Source organism: Anas platyrhynchos, chromosome Z, assembly GCF_047663525.1.
Source record: "Anas platyrhynchos isolate ZD024472 breed Pekin duck chromosome Z, IASCAAS_PekinDuck_T2T, whole genome shotgun sequence".
Lineage (NCBI taxonomy): Eukaryota > Metazoa > Chordata > Aves > Anseriformes > Anatidae > Anas > Anas platyrhynchos.
The window spans coordinates 24820800-24840403 of NC_092621.1; the positions used below are offsets into that span (position 1 = coordinate 24820800).

A 19604-nucleotide genomic window follows, 5' to 3' on the forward strand; every position below is an offset into this window, starting at 1 on the left:
CTGGATTGGCACTGAGACCATGAATACCTAATGAATTTTACTGGGCTCAGTCTGATTGTGTATACTTCTTGTGCTGTCTGTATTAAATGGGATATCCCAGACCCCATTAGTTCAGATAATGGAGAGTCTTCTGTGCATTAAAATAAAAATGAGTTAAATCCCATCCATTTTTCCTCTGGAGAAACATAATAAAAATGGTATCACAAATGTTAGATATTGGACTTGGGGCTCTGGGCACATCTGAATATGTGCTTATTACTGGTGCACTAGGTTCACCAGAGTAAATCGAATGTAAAAGAATAAATGAAATAGGCGTTAACTGGTAAAGGTGATTTTTCACTGGAACAAACGATCAAAAGGGGCTCTGATTTTGCCCCTTTGTGCAATTTTCAGTCAAAACTTATATTCAATCAGTCCTTCATCTTTCAAAGCTGTTCTTTTATTCTACTAAAATGGATTATAAAGACCTTAAAACCTGAGTTTCTGCAGAATTTTAAACTTCTGTGGCCAAGCTTGGTTTTGCAGAAGTTGTCTGGTCATGTTGGCTTAAATTCCTTTGTTTCTTCCTTTTCTGTGCTACATGTATTGTATTAATTGATGGGACTAAATTTGATTGTCTATGTTCTTAGAAGCTGTTTTATTTTATTTGGTCTCTGAATATAGTTTTAAATTACATGAGAATTGTTTAACATGGAAAGTTTAATACTGCTAAACAGAACAAAAGAACTAGCAATTCTACTTTGTAAATGTTGTTCATCAGCAATTTAGTGTTTTGCTTCTTTTGATAGTCTTTGTTCTGTTTTTATAGCAGTCAGCCAGTATTACGGATCATTCCTTGTAAGGGTACTTACTTCTTTGTATATTATGTGTTATATAGCCTTTTGTCCCTTTCTCAGGCTTCCCACTCCAGCCTGCAGCACAAATCTTATTTATGTAGCAGATGCTGAAACCACTGCAATGGTCTACATAGTTCATTAAGATAAATACAGATTTCAAGTATTTTAGCATTGTAGACCAAGAATTACTTTAGTTCTTTAGTTTGAAAAAAAATGATTAGTATGATTATTTGTTTTGAAAATGCCTTGCTTGATTTATTCCTTAGTGCTGTCTCTGTTTATGAGGAGCTATGTGGTAGCTTTCTGTCCTAGCTGGAGTTTGCAGAGATCTTGTGGTCTTGTGAACAGGTATACTGTATGGCTCTCTTCCAAGTGGAAGAAGATAAGGATGTGTATAAATGAGGCTGGGGCCATTAGCTGCCAGGAAGAAATGGAGTCCTCTGTCCAGGCAGAGATAGCAAAATGTTTTACATGCTGACACTGCCGTGGGAAAATAGCATCAGCAAGATTGTGGGGTACTGCTAAATTGCAGACTAACTTTTCTTCCAGTTGCCAGCAAAATTTCCACCTACTTTGGATTCACTTTTACACAGGCATTCTTTGTCATGGACTGATCTTCTTCAGTCTGTTTACTTCAGTATTAAAGCTATATGTGGGGAAGAAAAGGAACAGCTGCATGTCCCCTGCACACTTGTGTCACTTGAATCTTATCTCTTCTTGTAGGATCTGAATGCAGTGTTTACTAAGACTAGCCAGAAAATAGGTGACCTCAGATGTTTGTAGTTTTGCCAGCTGGGGTGCCTCTGTCCAAAGTGGAAAGTCAGTTTTTGTGAATTGTTAGGCTGCTGTTTGTCTGACCTGCAGCATAAATGTCAAATTTCACATGATTTTCCCACATAATCAGGAGAAATGAGTGTACTAAATTTCATGATCATAACTCAAAAGGTCACTTGAATATCGGATAGCAAACAACAGAGGAACAATGCCCTTTTGTGACATCGGATGGAAAGTTCAAATATGTTGCTACTATGGGACCAGGTAGCTCATAATGAGTGAAATTATAATTTGCTAAGATTCTACCTCATTTGAAAAATGGAAATTAATAGTATATCACCGCCTTATGTTGTTTTTTTTTTTTTTTTTTTTTTTTTTTCTCCTGCCCAGTATTTTACAACTAGCTGCATATGCTTTTTTTTTTAACATGACATTGATTAATATTAGTACTTAAAATTAATATTGATTAATATTAATTTTGATTGATATTGATTAATATTAATATTGATATTAAGTTCTAATATTAGAACTAATTAGATTAATATTAAGTATCAATATTAATAGCTTTCAGCACTTAATACTTCTAAATACTAAGAAGTATTAATACTTAATACTTCCAAGTATTAAGTGCTGAAAGCCGTATGTATCTGCAGCTGCTCCTTTTGTACCTCCTCTGATTAATTTGGTTGAAGAACCAGAAGAAAGTTAACAGTTAGGAGCAAATAGCATGAAAACCATAGGTTCAGAAGCACATGGTTCTTTTAGACAAGAAAATCTCCTCTTCTACATTGCTTTTTACCTACCTGTAGTTTCTCTTATACAATGCTTGGAACTGCAAAAATACAATATTCTTATTCTCCTTGTTTGAACTTCTTCACTTGGGTTGAAATCTGTATGCTACTTAGAAGCTGTTTGACAGGGCCTTTGAACTCAAAGCTTGTCTGCTCCTTCCAATGTGATCTGATGACCTAGTAATGTAGCAAAACTGTATCACTGCAGTCATACAACCATGGAATGTTTGGGGTTGGAAAGATCTCTAAAGACCAACTAATTCCACCCCCTTGCCACAGGCGGGACGCCTCCCTTTCAAGGACCAGGTTGCTCAAAGCCCCATCCAAGCTGGCCTTGAACAAACACTTCCAGGCATGGGGCATTTGCAGCTTCTGTGGGCAACCCTGACAGTGCCTCACAGGCCTCTGAGTAAAGAATTTCTCCTTTATGTCTAGTATAAATCTACCCTCTTTTAGTTTAAAGCCATTTCCCCATCACTCCTATCACTTCACTCCATGAACAAGAGTCCCTCCCTCTCCAGCTTTCTGGTAGGCCTTCTTTAGGTACTGGAAGGCCCTGAACGTACTGGGAGACCTAACAGAAGCAGAATGTGATTTTAAACAGAAACTGAAACAGAACAGGTTTCACTCACACTGTCATGGTCTGACACACAATCACCAAAAGATGTGTGTCTAAGAAGTTGGTCCAGTGGCTAGGCACCAAGATGGGGGTTCTTAAGCCATCCATCTCACAGCTGGGCCCAGAATGCTTGTGCCCAGGGTCTGTTGCAGTGGTGCAGAGGTCAAAGAATGAAAGCAATGAAGTTCTTTCTCACATTTGTGTTCTTTGTTTGCTGACCATGCACAGGTTTTGGTTATGCTTTTTTATCCCCTTATTGGTACTGTTAGTCCTGTCCTACCCCTGTGAGTCATCAGAAGGCATCACTGTTCTTTATCTCCAGATATCTGTGTCTTGGGAAAGTGGCCTACAAGTTGGGATCTTGATGACCTGCTAATCTGGGTGTCATTAACACAGGCCATTCTGGAAGCCTGTACTGTGTGTTTCCTGCTGTTGTCTCCATATGCAGATATTCCCAGTCTTTTTCAGTTCATACCAATCTTGGCCTTTCTGTTGCAGTTCTTTAGAGTAAAAGAAACTAGGACACCAAAAAAGCTCTTCCATGCAAAACTGTTCAATCATATTTTTGAACCAGTACTTCCTAGACTTGATCTTCCTCCAAGTGCCTTTGAAATTAAATTTCAATTCCTTCTAATGTCCCCAGCTTGTTTTTTAAAATGACTTAGTATAGTATCACTGTAACCACACATTTTTGGACATCCATCACACCATTCCAAAATTCACAGAGGGCAGCCACCTGGGATTCCTTGTGCCACTTCAGTTTGCAACAAAGGTTCTCAGCTTTCATCACATTCAGCTCCTGATGCCCTCCCATTCCCACCCACTGCCGAGTGCTACAGCATGGGCAATGTCCTTTTATTTTAACTCTCCACTCTAAAACTTAAATCTCAAATAAACGTCCTACACAAATCACAGTAGATTCCACTTATCTAGCATCTTGAATTATCACCCATAACACAACAATATAACTGGAACTTCTAAAACCATGTATGTATTAAAATGATATCTAAAATTTGGTAGTAATATCACTAACCTATTTTGCAAAAATAGTAATTGAGAATATCAAGAATGATTAATGGAAAACAATACTAAAGTGCAACTAATCAAGGAATCTAAACTGCAGTGCATGTTTCCAAGCAAGTATCTCAAAAGGCATTTGCATTTCTAAGAAACATCTGTTTTCCAGATGCTTGCTACTTTATTGAAATAGTGATATAAGGCAAAATTAGTTTCCTTATGTAGAAATTCGCCTTGGTTGATACCATTGTTTTGATATATTTTATTTTTCAACACTGAGTATCTACTAAGTCTATGCTCAAAAGAAGTGTTTAATTTTGCATTAACAAAAAAATGGAAAATTATGGTGCTGGTTATGGTGAAGGACATGAATCAGTGTGGTAGCCACTGAGAGATTCAAGATAAAATGCAGTTTAAAAAAATAGTATTTCCCCAAAGCTTGTTAGCAAGTGAAAGCTTTCAAGTTTTACTTAGACATCTTGCCTGCTAAGTTACATTATTTTTTTTAATTTTTGTGATGTTGGACATATCAAATTTGATTGGATGAAATAAAGTAAGATCAACTTGAATTCTTATGTACTAAATGGCTATACTAACTTGAGAAATGAAATACCTGTTTGGAAAAATTATCATTTCTATTTTTGGTGTTCATTACTGCTGACAAAAAAGCAAGTGAAAGCTTAGAGTAATTATTGCCAGAACATCTGAAATATAATTATTTTATAAAAGTGTACAGATATGACCTAGAGAAATACAAGGTATTGCAAATGCTTTTGCTGAGTGACACTGTGGGAGGTAAACACATTTACCCTGAAAAACCTTGTCTTCCTTCCCAAGGAAGCCTTCTGCCTGTTTAACAACAATAAAAGTGAAAGACCACATGTAGAGGTTTTGTGCAAGTTCACTAAAGAGTAATAGATCTTTCTGTATGTTTTTAAAAAGCAGAAAACAGACTGACATTCTCAGCATAAACTAGCTGATTTTACAACCATCTCTGAATGTAGTCCAATATGTTCCAATCAATATGTTCTTACATTGAGCAATTTTTGGAAAGCAGTACCTTTTAACTGCTTAAATAAATATTCAGTCAATATGGTAGAATAATTCCCAGACAAAAGAAAAACTTCCTTATTTTTAGGGGGAGGAGCCTAAAAATAAGTATTCTAAAAACAGATAATTTTTAGATATGGTTACGCTGAAAACTGCTAAAATGGGGATCCTACAGAATCTTATTCTAGTTGCATCAGCTAGAATATATTCCTGATGCATAATATCCTTGGCAGGGCATCAGGGGACACTAAGGTCAGCTGTGGAGCTCCGTAAATGGGAACTAGGACAGTGTTTAGGCATAGAGAAAGGGAACTCTGCTGCAAGGTTGAATTCTCTACTGGTTTTCTTCATGACTTTTTTTCTGCCTTCCTGATGTCATTTTTTTTTCTTATCAGCCAGCCACTTTCTTTAATGTGCAGTTCTGCCTTCTCCTCTCTGGCTATTGTTTTGTGAATAATAAGTAGTGACTATAAACCTCCATTTTTGTGTGCAACAGAATTACGGAAATAACACCAAAACTGAACAAGCAGTTCATTACCAGTTAACAGTACTACAGAGCTTATTGTGGTAAGCCTCAGGGAGTATATCTCATGGCTATATATAAATGGTATTACCAAGTTACTAATATTAATATTCTATCCCATAGATAAATAAATAAATTCAATATAAAGGACCACTGCAACATGAAAAACTTAAATGAATTCACGTATAATTTTTATCTTTTGTTCTACCTGCTATGCAATAACATTCATAGCCACATTTACTGTACAGCATCCAACCTACAGATTAAAAGCCATAAAAGGAAACTATCTATGATATATGATAGTAATAATAGTAGGCTCTAGTATTGTCAATATTCTCAGTTCTGACTTTTTGAGGCCTAATCTCATAGTGTGTGAATATTGGATGTATAAATAGCACATAGAAGTAAGGTACTTTTTTGTTGCAGTAGATTACACTGGTGGAAGGTACTTTACTACTTAGCATAGTTCTAGTGTTTGACTTCCTTTGACAGAGTACTGGAAAAATTGGACAGAAAGGTAAGAATATCTGTCCAAGCAGTCACTACAGAGTCAGCTGCATACTTTAAATTCACATCCTACTTTAATGTGTGTAATTGGTTCATGTTATTGTTACCTACTAACGCATGGGAAAAGGCAAGTTTGACCATAACTGTAACTGGACCATCTAGAGGCAGTAGTACAGGTATATTAGATTTTGTTAAGGCTGCGCACTCCATAGTTTGGAGTGTGACCACTCCTAACAGTTAGTTAGGAGTGTGACCACCAATTAACCTATAGGTTAATTATTGTACTTTATATTAATTGCAAGGTTGTATGATCTAAGTTATTTTAATCTTTCATCTGATCCTTCTTATTAATTTTATATTTAATCAAAATGTATAAAGTCCAGAAATGGTTCTAGAAATAGAACAATATTAATTGTCAGTTAATACTGAAGCTTCTATATTATGTGTAAATATTGTTTAATTCTAAAGTATTTCTTCAAAAATTATATACTAAAATAACAGCCATTTTTGGTTTCTACTAGATGTCCATTAAGTTTTATGTTAGCTGTTTTTTATTCTTAATGCTAAGTGATTTAGTGGCCTAGGGTGACTCTTTTAGAGTACTACAATGAAGGTCTTTAACAGAAAGAGAACAACATAAATTATTTGGAAGTTTCTGAAACTGTATGTTTAAATTAACTGTTAAATAATATTTATCATGATGGAGTCAATGTTCTTTCTTTTACACATGTTGCCCTTTATAAGGAATGAATTTATTTTACTGACTTTCTTTTATTACTGGGATCTATTTAATTCAGAAAGTTTATTGATAAGTTAGGAGACTTATTCTGTACCACCCCTGTGTAGTCAATAGAAAGACAGATTATTTTTTTTTAAGAAGGTAAGAAGGTTGGTTCAAGGTATCTGAATAATCTTTGTGACATCACTACAAAAGATAGAGCTTTCTCTTTTTTTTTTTTCTTTTTTTTTTTTTCTTTTTTTTGAGGGGTAACCAATTCCCATAATGTTTTTTGAGGCAGCCAGCCAAAATGCTTTCAGCGCTCTAGAGTGATGATTCTTGTTTAGGTATGCAGAGAGCAGGACAAGTCTAAAATGCATCTTAATGCTGCTAAATTCGATTTTTAAAGTAAGTAATAATTAAATCTTTTTTTTTTTTTTTTTTCCCATTTTGGTAGGATCAGCTCTGTGCTCTGTAAAATTATGAATAATCCCCAGTAAACAGCAGTGAAGTCAGGGAAAATAGGTAGGGGCAAAAGCTGTTGCTACTGGGCTAGAAAATAACATTCAGATTAAAGTTGTTAGCAATTAGTTTATGGATATGAATTCTATATTAGGATGTCAAAAAAAAAAATCACAGAATCTTAATGAAATTTATGTTTCCTTTTGAAATTTCTCCTAGTGAAGGAAGACCTTCCCCCAGAGTGGAACTGCTTCATAACATTGACCCCATGTTTGTGGATGATTACCCATGTGAGTATGCTACTAATAAAGACTTGTTAAATGCACAGTTTATCTTCCTATCACTCCTTGTATTTCCTTCTAGGTGAAACAAAATAAAGTAGGATGCCTTCTACTTTTAGGTAAAGATTTTAGTTCTAAAATACTGAAACATCATCCCGCAGCTACTCTTAAGTCCTTACTGAATTATGACCAATGTGCACTTCCCATTCTGCAGAGCTCTGAAGCACTGCCGAGTAATGAATAAAGTACTTTGGGACATGGAATTGTTGAGGAGCAGCCATGTGCCTGAGGTGCATGGGGAGGCACACAGCCAAAACAAACCACCAAATCCTGTCTTCAGTGTTCCAGGTTGGCAGGTAGCTCCCAATGAGCTGCTCAGCCTGGCGTATCTTGATATGTTTATTCAATATGATTGTATTATTGACCTTGAAAATGGAAAACCTGAGTTTGTGAGAATATTAGAAGTTCCAAGCTTTGTGATTGCTTTTGTTCCATAATCATACAAGTTGGATCTTTAGTGCCATAATCACATGAATTAGAGCTTAACTTTGCCAATTCCATAGCTTTTTGAAAACCATCTGTTTTATGATTCAACATTATTAGTTTGCTAAGGACTACACACTTTTCAAGCAAAGATTTTTTCACGCACAACATTGGAACAGATCCTTTCTAGTGTTTTTATAGCATTTCTGTATTTCATTAAATGAAGAAGTAAATCCAGGCATATGAACTAGTACAGTACAGACAGTGATCTGTTACTTACACGACAGATACTAGTTGTGCTGCGGTAACAAGAAGGAAAGTGGTAAGGTGTCCTTCTGCTATGCACATCTGATTCTGTGATGTTTTTCTGAGAAGGAGAAACATCGTGCACATCTAATGTTGGCTCTACAACACTGCCTGCAGATAATTCCTATATACTGATGGAATTAAGGCGTAGCTACAACAATTTCCCTTCAAAGAATCCTCAATGAGTTGTAGCATTCCTGTACAATGTTATGCCCTGATGTGGTATTCTGAAGCATACTTCAGAGACCATCTTTTCCATGTGGGAGCTGCTATTATTGAGCACAGCTGAGGCATTTGAATAGCCAACTTCCTGGTTTAAATAGAGGAGGAATGAGAAGAGGAAGTTTTCAGGAGCCTAAGCTCAGGAAATACATCCATGGATTGTTTACGTGAAGCCACATGTGATGATCCTTTACTGTACGCTACATCTTGCATGTCCTTCCTATATGTGTGCATGTGTGTTGTGTGGCATTTGGGCACAGAACTGGGTAGGTGGGCAGAAGGTGTAGTAAGGGAAACTTGATTCTAGAGGAGATGTGACCTTTAGCCACCATGAATGGAGGGAGCGGTATGTGTACCTGTAAACTCCCATTATTTTTATATACCTTTGAAACTATAGTAATGAAAACCAAAAATCTAAATCTTTACCTGCAAGTCCTTATGTGCCATATATGGTTTTCCTTTTTCTTCTCAGTAAAGGTCTTAAACTTTGGCAAGATACTTTGTGCCACCTGTTTCGGCTTCTCCCTTAATAGCACTTTTGGTCAAGAACAGGCAGAGAGGACGTCTAAGTTAGTATCCATTACATTTTTCCTATTTTTTTATTTTATAATACCATTCTTAAAAAATATGAAAGTAGATAATAGTATTATTGATACATTTGACAAAATACATCCCTGTTATATATGACAAAACATATATAAAACTTTACTTTTTCACATCACCATTCTTTTTATTAATGTACAGTTTGTATTGTAACAACAAATCAATTTATAGTTCAATGCTGGGGAAAAAAATCCATCTTTTCTTGTACTTGAATTGTTACAATGTGCTCAATTTATTAACTGGAATTAGGAATAGCTTTGTCTTTGGTAGGGTGAATCATGGTGTTCATGATGCTGTTTTTGAATAGTATAGTGAAATTATGCTTTGTCATATGAGGATTAAAATAACCATGTTGCAATATGAGTTGTTAGGAATAACTGTATGTATGTAACTCAGCCTATTTCTTCTTATGTCTGGGTTTTATTTGTATGAATTGGATAACTAGTTGAGAATCAAGATCCGGAGTAATGATATTGGCATCTCCATTATGGATAGATGAGGGAGACTCAAAGGACGACGTACATAGGTCTTTCATTTTTTTTGGCAATATGCCTCTCTGCATGTTTTTAAAAAGCATTTTAAAATTAATTGCACATACATAGTCTTTTATCACCAAGGTGATAAAACATGTGTCATTCTTGAGTGTTGCTCTTTCCTTGACTGTTTGTTATTTCCTTGCCCTAACTTTTTTTGAGATAAAAATATTCTTTTGCCTACAGTGCTAGCATGTATGTAAGTTTGTTTTGCTTGGTTCTTTCTCACCTCCTATGCTGAGTATTATGACAGTAGTCTTTGGCCTTGTTTGTGTCCACCTTGCCCTTCTTAAGTCCACTTAAAATATTATTTCACCTTAATAATCCTTCTGGTTCTTGCATCAGATGAAGTATTTAAATCATGCTAATATTTTCTTTTATTTTTTGTAGAAATTGAAGTAAAAGGTAAAATAATGACTAGAAGATACAGACTAGCTAAACCTTTGGGCCTGCAGAGTACTGTGGAAGAGGAAGTTAAATCTCAAGTTACTAATAAACATAATCAAAAAAAATTTCAGGAGGTTGGGGATAATCAAGAGAGTTCTGATTATTGCTGTAGTTATGCACACATAGGGAACTGAATTATTGTTCTATTGTGTTCATTGCATGTTCAGTGCTCCTTAATCCTTGACTGCTCTTGCATATAACGTATGCATTCTTTCAGTATATATTATGTAATTGATTCATCTATCTTCATCTCCAAATAAGCTGATAGTATATATATTTTACTAGCATGAATCATGGGATGTCTAATGTAATTCACAGATTTTTTTGACTGAAATAGGAAAACTGAATTTGTTCTGTTCAGATTTTTAATGCCTATATAAGCTTTTTTTTTTTTTCAGGGAAGATTTTGTGCAGAGGACATAATTAATTTAGTATTTACTCACGTGTTACAACAAGGTATTCAACAGAGTATTAAATTTAATGTTGGGAATACTATCTTAATTACAGAGCTAACTAAATCTTTGCTGCTGTGGTCTGTTAGAACTAACCTTGACCTTGACTCCATGAGTGTGCTGCTCATGGAGTAGTAACATACAGCTTCTCAAATTCTTAGGCTCAGTGCTGGTACCGAACATCTTGCCATCATCTATGGTTGCTGTAGGAGCTCTGATTAATCTATTGATGAGTATCTTGCCTTTCTTCAGGAGCTTGTGTCTGGTAGTCAATACAATAGCCTTAAAGTATCCTTGTATCATAGTACTGTACTTCACTCCTGTTGTTAATATTAAACAACATGAGAGACAAAACACTGTAATCTAGTTTGTCTGCAGTTCTATTTTACAAAACAATGCTGACAGGTCTTATTTTACTGTTTCTTTCAAATAATCGCCTTCTGTCTCTGAGGCAGACTTTCTTCATTCTACTATAAACCTCTGGAGTGGTCTAAAACATATTGCAGTCTTTTAAACTGTAATTTCTCATTTGTCATCCTCAGTGTTAAAAACAGTTTCTGTTCCTGACTGCAGACTTTGCCTTCAGGCTACATCTGACCTGTGGCAGCCCAGCTGAATGATCAGGGTTAAAAATAATCTTTTCTCTCTGAATGGATCTGTTTTACAATGTGGACCGTAAAATCTGGTGTTTTAACAGGAGGTGGAGTGAAAAACTGGGGTGGAATCTCAAAAAAAATGTACTGGTAGGGTATGATGGTGTTGCGGTCTTTGTAGTGAGGCAAGTGTGGTGGTGATTCATTGCCAAAATGGAGAACCTCTCTTATTATTCCATCCTTTTCTGATTCCCTTTTGCTGGATCTGGAAATCATATGGCAACAAGATGAGTCTTCTGCCAGATCAGCCTTCAAACTGTCTTGGGGCATGGGTGGGGTGGAAGAGGAGGAAAGATTTGTACCAAACCAGCCAGCTGAATCAACTTCCCTTGTAGCTGTCTGACTAGGAGCACATGGGAGTGTGTGGTTGGTGGCAGATGCAGGCAGTGGCCACAGGACATAGCCACCAGATCAGCTCAGGCCACCAGGGAACCTCAGCCAGAGGCAGTAGTTTCATGGAGCTTAAACTAGCATAGTTTGATGCTGCCTACCAAAGAGGAAATCCTGCCTCCCTCTTGTATGGACCTTGTAAATCCCTCTGTGTATGAACCAAATCACGACACTGATACAGATTTTATTAAGCATTTTAAGCATTTTTTTTCTTTTTATTGGATATATAATCAAATGCTCATTTTGGCACAAAGGAAGGGACAAGAAGGAATTTCCAGGGACAGGTGAGACTGATTCTGTTGGTGGCGCTGAAATTAGACTCTGAGGTTTCTGTTTCATAATAACGGATGAAGTGATTCAGCAAGTTTCTGTTGGGGAAATACTTCACTTTCTCCCTTCCCCTTTCCCAGCCACATGATCCTGATGCTTGATTTGTATCTTTTCTGGTACTCCTCAGGTGCCTCCACAGACTGATTTAACTTGCTAGCCTGGGGTGGGGAACAGATGGTTTTCTTCTGTCAGTTGGGTTGAACTGGCTCATTGAAGGTACTGATGGATGCCAGAGCAAGGCGGGGGTGAGGATGGCTGTGCAGTTGGAAGTGGAGAGGCAGAGGGAGAGCCAACCCTACTAGTGCTGGCTGGCTGCTCCCGGAGCCAGAACCCCCAGGGGAAAGCATGTGGGCCGCACCCTCTTGTTGGACCTGGCTATGCTAAACCAGTCTGGTGAGCTTTGCAGATGGAGATGGACCTGGGCTCCTCCAGGCAATTGCTCTTTTCTCTCCTTGCTAAAAGCCATTATTTTTGTCATTGGTTCTTTCTTCATCTCCCTCTTGATTTTATTTATTTATTTTTAATGATGAATACATGTCTCAATCACTTGATCTCAGTGTAGGCTTGTAATTTATTATAGAATTTGCAATTCTGTAAAAGCAGGTCATTGGTATGAAAAGACCTACAGTCTTCCAGATTTCTGTCTGAAACAGTCACGTTTTCTGTTAAGAGTTTCGTAGGAAATTAAGAAAATTAAAAACAGAAAGCTAGAATCATGCTGAAACAGTATCATTTTCTCTGTAATGTACAGGTTAAGAAAGCTCAAATAAAATGTGTAAAATAACTGAAAAGTTGCAAAAATCAAAAACTGATTTACATTTGTTGGAAGGAAAAAAAAAAGGTTTTGCCCCATTTTTGTGACTTTGTCTTTAAAGAAAAAAGGCCAAGTTGTTGATGGTTTGGCAGCTGTAAGGGTGACGTCAGCTCTTCCATTGTGAAAGATCTGCTTTCTTTTAGACAGTCTTATGGCATTTCATCAAGTTTTGGTGATTCAGCTAAATTAAAAACCAACTGGATTTAAATCTAAATTCCCCTAACTGCTAAACCAAACATATTTCTGACCACACCGTTGTTGCTAGATGGTCTGTCTTGAAGCAGTATAGAAACTTTATATCCCACAGAAGGCAATTTTATTTTGAGAATCAGAGCTAAATGACATGGTGAAAGAAAATGTACCCTTTATTTCATAGTTGTTAATCAGAAGCTGTCAGTACATACTGTATAATTTTTTAATCTGACTTGCTAAATTTATAAATTAATTTAGTGAATTGTACAAAATCTTGAAGATGACAAGTAGAATCACTTTCTCTTAAAAAAAAGATAATCCAAATTTCTTTAAATTTCAAAGATGTATTCAAAATAAATATGTTGTTGGGTGGGGCTGTTTCAGGCTGAAAAAACTTTGCCTTCATTTAAAATTCCAGGCTCAACCATAAACTAAAACTTCAAAGGCATAATAAAACTGTATGCTACTAATTGTAGTTAATTTATTTTGAAGATATCTATTCATAGAGGCAGACATCCAATACAGAGAACTTGTAAAAACATTTTGTGATTTTTCTCCAAGCTTTGATTAATTTTCTCAATGCAAATAAGACTTTACATTGCTCTCCTTGACATTTGAAAAAAGGCATTACCTCATATATTGCACTATTAATTGCCAAAATAAATGATTGCTTATAAGGGGCTAAATCTGCTCTGTGCCGAATGAACATATGATTTATTACAACAGAGAAACCATTTTGTTTCTGGGACTGATGTATCATTCATGGGCATTAAAATAGCATTATAATGGCTACAGCATTATATATTATATCCATACATATACCAAAATGATTCATCTTGATTAAGGAATAGACATTCTAGGCTCCTTTAGGCCCCATTTATTACTTATTGTGCCCAGGTGAAAGATGATTCCTAGGACTTAGCAGGCCAGAAGTGATTTCTTCCCCAGTTTTATTACTGATGATCTAGCTGCTTTAGAATTACTGGGAAAAAAATAATTAAAAAAATCCCTCGTAATGGAGTTATTCAGTAGCAGATGAAGTATACAATAGACATAGGTATGCATGCCTGCATGTGCTCTCTGGGCTATGAAGAGTATTAAAGTGCTCCAAGTCTATGCCAGGCTAAGACCCAGAATCCACTCCTGGAGAATCAAAAGGTGAAGAAAGCTACTGGTAGCATTACATGACTGAGTTGACATCATGACAGCTGGAATGGGAAAGTGATCAAGAATGAGGAAAAAGATACCTTGTTTGCTTCTCTGAATTTCCATTTCTCTGCAAAATTAAATAGTCCGTGTGCTGACCATCTGGAATCTGTCATCTTTTCATTACAAGTAAATCATAAATTCAAATGACTCCATGTATATGCATAAGGCAGGAGTTGCCAATAAGTGACCTTGGAGCTGTGCATGGCACTCAACCACTTCACGTGGTGCTTTCATGCTGGTCTGACAGTTTTGGATAGAACTCAACTCCACTCCCTGATGGGAGGCCAATAGTTCTAGACAGTTCTACTGCTGTGCAGATCACAGATATGCAGTGCTTTCCCTTTGGCTGTTGGCTATCTGAAGTTTCTGGGGATGTAGCTTTTGCGGGGATATAGCTTGGGAAGCTTGGTCTACGGTTATACATTGCTTTGGCTCTTAGCCCTCCTGCATCTGGATGTGAGCCATCCATCATAGTATTCAATACTAAGTGTAAAGTTATTGCACTTTTAGAGAATCTCATGCTTATCCCCATGTTTCCTTGGGAATGTAGATAATCTCTTTTAGAATTTAGAAATTTTAAGTTACTTGATAAAGTGTCTAGTGCCAGTACCATGATTAGAATTCAGAAATCCCTTGTTACTGCTTCTTTTTTATGCTTTATTATATCCTATAGCTACTAGAACATAACACTAGCTATATTATGTAGCTCTTGATATAAATGGATTGCATTTTTCAAATGAAATATCTCTGAGCTGGAAATCTGTAAAGTTTTAATTGTACACAGGATGTTAGAGTCAGATTACAGACTCTGTTCAGTTTTCTTTACCATGACCATTGCTATCTTTCAGTTACATAACTGGGTTTTATGTTTCACATAGAACACCATCTCAAGATGACCTTTGATGTCTTCAGTAATTCATAAATACCATTCCAATCAGCTCAAATCTGTTTTCTGAGAGGGAAAAAAAGGAAGGAAGGAAGGAAGGAAGGAAGGAAGGAAGGAAGGAAGGAAGGAAGGAAGGAAGGAAGGAAGGAAGGAAGGAAGGAAGGAAGGAAGGAAGGAAGGAAGGAAGGAAGGAAGGAAGGAAGGAAGGAAGGAAGGAAGGAAGGAAGGAAGGAAGGAAGGAAGGAAGGAAGGAAGGAAGGAAGGAAGAAAAGAAAAAAGATGTTGAAAAAATAGTCTTTTAAAATATTTTTGTAAGGGAAGTGAAAGTCAAGCACTTCATTTTACTGTCTCTCATTTTGTAATGTTTGATCTCATAGGCCGTATTAATCAGTTTGATATTATTTAGAATAACTTTCTTTTTTTTCTTTTTTTTTTTTTAAAATTATTGTGTAATTGTATAATAATGTAATAATGTGGATAAATGCTTCACTCTCCTGATGCAAGTGGGGACTTTTTGCTGCCATTAGTAATTCTGGATTTTACTCAATTCTTTGTCTAGTGGGTTTTTAAGATATAATCTTAATCTGTTGTAAGGATCGAGGTGAAGAATACTTTTAAACAAGACCAAGAATATTTTAATATGCTTACTACTGTTGGAATTAAGTTTAGAAGGGTACACATTTTGAAAGGTAAGAGACTGAGCATGATATTCTCATAAAAATCTTTTATTTGGAATAAAACATTGCCATGAGAAAACTGAAAACTGAAATTAGAAGGGATAATAGGTGAGTTTGAATCTGTATGTGCACAGGGTTCGAGTAAGTGAATTAAGGCAGGTGAACTTCACTGTATGAGTTTGTCTATGGCACAGACTTATGCCTCATCAACATGACATTAGGAGGTTTTAGTGTCTCAGGCCTCAGCTGTTTCTTCAAGATCAGTATTCTATTAATTCTTCCAAGGTTAAGGTCATGGCTATTCCTCAAATGCTTTTATTTTAATAACATAAAAGAAAGACAGAGTTTTGTAGAAAACTCATTATTGCTATAAAGCAGCAAAAGGTCACCAAATGTCTTTCCTCAGTGAAGTAGCAAAAAACGTTATTTCTTCAGTAATTCATTGTCACAGTATAGGTTGGAGGAGCCCTTGACATTTGCAGTTTCCTTGTTGAGATGAAATAATTGCTCCATACATCACAGTTCAAAAAAAAAGAAGTCAATTAAAAGTATATATATGCAAAGGCCTTGTTAGCCCACAGAGCCATCTGCATTTCAAAATGACCACGGCAGGCTTGTCTCTCTTTGTAACACACTTTCATGTTTCTCATGGACATTCACAAGCAGTCCGTTAATTACGGCATCATGCCTACAAACACATGTGCAACTTTAAAAGAATAGAATGGAATACTTCAGTTGGAAGGTACCCTCAAAGATTATCTAGTCCAACTGCCTGCCTTCTTCAGGGCTAACCAAAAGTTAAAGCATGTTACTGAGGGCATTATCATAGAATTACAGAATGGTTTGGGTTGGAAGGGACCTAAAGATCATCTAATTCCAATCCCCCTGCCATGGGCAGCAACACCTCCCACCTCCCAGGTTGCCCAAAGCCCCATCCAGCCTGGCCTTGAGCATTTCCAGGGATGGGGCATCCACAGCTTCTCTGTGTCTCACCACCTTCATAGTGAAGAATTTCTTCCTTATATCTAGTCTAAACTTACTCTATTTTAGTTTTAAACCATTGCTCCTTGTTCTATCACTACAGTGCCCGACAAGGAATCCCTCTCCGGCTCTCCTGTAGGCTCCCTTTAAGTACTGAAAGGCTGTAATGATGTCTTCCCAGAGTCTTCTCTTCTCTAGGCTGAATAAACATTCCCAATTCTCTCAGTTTTTCTTCACAGGAGAGGTACTCCAGCCCCTTGATCATCTTCATGTCCCTTCTCCAGACTTGTTTTATAGGTCTATGTCCTTCTTGTGCTGGGGAAAATTATCACTGGGACAGCATAACATAGAGAAGAGGAGACTCGGGGGGATCTCATTGGTGTCTATAAGTACCTGAAGGCAGGTTGCAAAGAAAAAAAGAGTGACAGTTTTTAGTGGTGTCCACTGCCACGACAAGAGGCAATGGGCACACACTATAATACAGGAGGTTCCCTTGTTTCTTCCCTCAGGAAGCACTTCTGTGTGGGTGACTGCGCACTGGGATAGGTTGCTCAGAGACACCGTGGAGTCTCTCTCCTTGGACATACACAAAAAACACTTGGATGAGGTCTAGGTTTCCCTGTTCCAGCAAGGAGGCTGGACCAGGTGACCTCCAGAGGTCCCTGCCAACCTCAGCTATTCAGTGATTCTGTGATCACTTTCAAAGGGCTATAGACTTTTGAGTTATCATTTAGAAACACTGTAAAATATTTTATTTCTTTTATTTATTATAAACACAAAGGAAAAAATGTAGGCCTTGAAATGTAGGCCTATCTTGGCAAAAATGAATTTACTTCATCTGTGTGAGAAAGTAAAAGTGCTTTTTTTTTTTTTAATATATATATATATATATGTACTGCAGGGGGAGGTACAGATCCTTCATCAAATGTTATCACTTAATACAGAATTCTGATATCCTTGTGCTGCTTTGCAGGGCAATGTAGAGCAGCATAGCATAGGAGTCCTTCTGTTGGGAAACATTTGTTCCAGACCTTGAGCATAACAAGAATTTTGCCTGAGGAATCCTTATCTACTTTTATCTAAGACTTTTCATGTGTCTGTAGCAATAGGGAAGAAATACTCTATCTTCCCCTCTGCTTTCTTTTGTAAATGCATGGGGAATATCTGCGTTTCTCTCCAAGATCACCTAGTCCAACCTCTGACCTAACACCAACAAGTCCTCCACTAAACCATATCACTCAGCTCTACATCTAAACATCTTTTAAAGACCTCCAGGGATGGCGACTCCACCACTTCCCTGGGCAGCCCATTCCAATGCCTAAAAACCCTTTCAGTAAAGAAGTTTTTCCTAATATCCAACCTAAACCTCCCCGCTGCAACTTCAGCCCATTCCCCCTCGTCCTGTCACCAGGCACGTGGGAGAACAGACCAACCCCCACCTTGCTACAGCCTCCTTTAATGTATCTGTAGAGAGCGATAAGATCGCCCCTGAGCCTCTTCTTCTCCAGGCTGAACAAGCCCAGCTCCCTCAGCCGCTCCTCGTAAGACTTGTTCTCCAGGCCCCTCACCAGCTTCGTCGCCCTTCTCTGGACTTGCTCGAGCACCTCCATGTCCTTCTTGTAGCGAGGGGCCCAAAACTGAACACAGTACTTGAGGTGCGGCCTCACCAGAGCCGAGTACAGGGGGACAATCACTTCCCTTGCCCTGCTGGCCACGCAGTTTCTGATACAAGCCAGGATGCTGTTGGCCTTCTTGGCCACCTGAGCACACTGCTGGCTCATATTCAGCCAACTACCAACCAATACTCCCAGGTCCTTCTCTGCCTGGCAGCTCTCCAACCACTCATCTCCCAGCCTGTAGCTCTGCTTGGGGTTGTTGCGCCCCAAGTGCAGGACCTGGCACTTGGCCTTGTTGAACTTCATGCAGTTGGCCTCAGCCCATCGGTGCAGCCTATCCAGATCCTCCTGCAGAACCTTCCTACCGACATGAGGTGAGCAGACCGACACACACACCTAATTTGGTGTCATCTGCAAACTTACTGAAGGTGCACTGGATCCCCTCATCCAGATCATCAAAAAGATATGAAAGAGAACTGGCCCCAGTACTGAGCCCTGGGGAATGCCACTAGTGACCGGTCTCCAGCTGGATTTGACTCCATTTGCCACAACTCTTTGGGCCCGGCTATCCAGCCAGTTTCTAACCCAATGAAGCGTACGCCAGTCCAAGTCAAGAGCAGCCAGTTTCTGGAGGAGCATTTAAATGAAGCATTTACAAATACTATATACATATAAATAGAATATATATAAGGTATAAATGTGTTTATTAATTCTAAAAATGTTATCTATGCCTTTTGTTATTTTACTTTTTTATTTCTCATTAAAATTTTCTTTGGAACTTTAGTCTTACTCTTTTCTTGCAAGTAGTTAGTTCATCTGACAGGTTTAAGATTTTAGTCCCTGTGAAAATTATATTACTATGTTAAGAGACAGTCAAGATTTTAAGGGAATTTGGAAGAGACTTGATTTAATATTCATCAATAGAAATGTAAAATGTACTCTTATTGCTCTCAGTGCCATAAATGTTGTGGTCAAGTATGTACATTAGATAAAAACTTGAATCACATTCAGTGTATCATTTCCTGAAATTTAGGAAGAGAAAAATCTCATGTTAATGTAAAGCTATATGATCCCTAATCCAAAGGTATAAAACAGAGAAATTCAAATAGAATGGAAATCCAGTGTCAACTTATTTTTCTGACCCAGTGCATAGATTTGTACTACCTTTGTTATATGTGCAGCTGGATAATGTGAAGAGTACAGCCTTCCAGTTCCTAAAATGACCTTCACTA

At 37.5% G+C, this 19604-nt stretch overlaps 1 protein-coding gene across 1 annotated transcript in view; it reads left to right on the plus strand.

The window, feature by feature from the left end:
* The window catches only part of ARSB (arylsulfatase B), a 66321-nt gene that overhangs the window by 34689 nt on the left and 12028 nt on the right, over positions 1–19604 (plus strand). The window contains exon 6 of the mRNA XM_038171355.2: positions 7517–7587. Within this exon, the coding sequence (XP_038027283.1) occupies positions 7517–7587 (71 nt within the window). The remainder of the gene's footprint in view (positions 1–7516; positions 7588–19604) is intronic.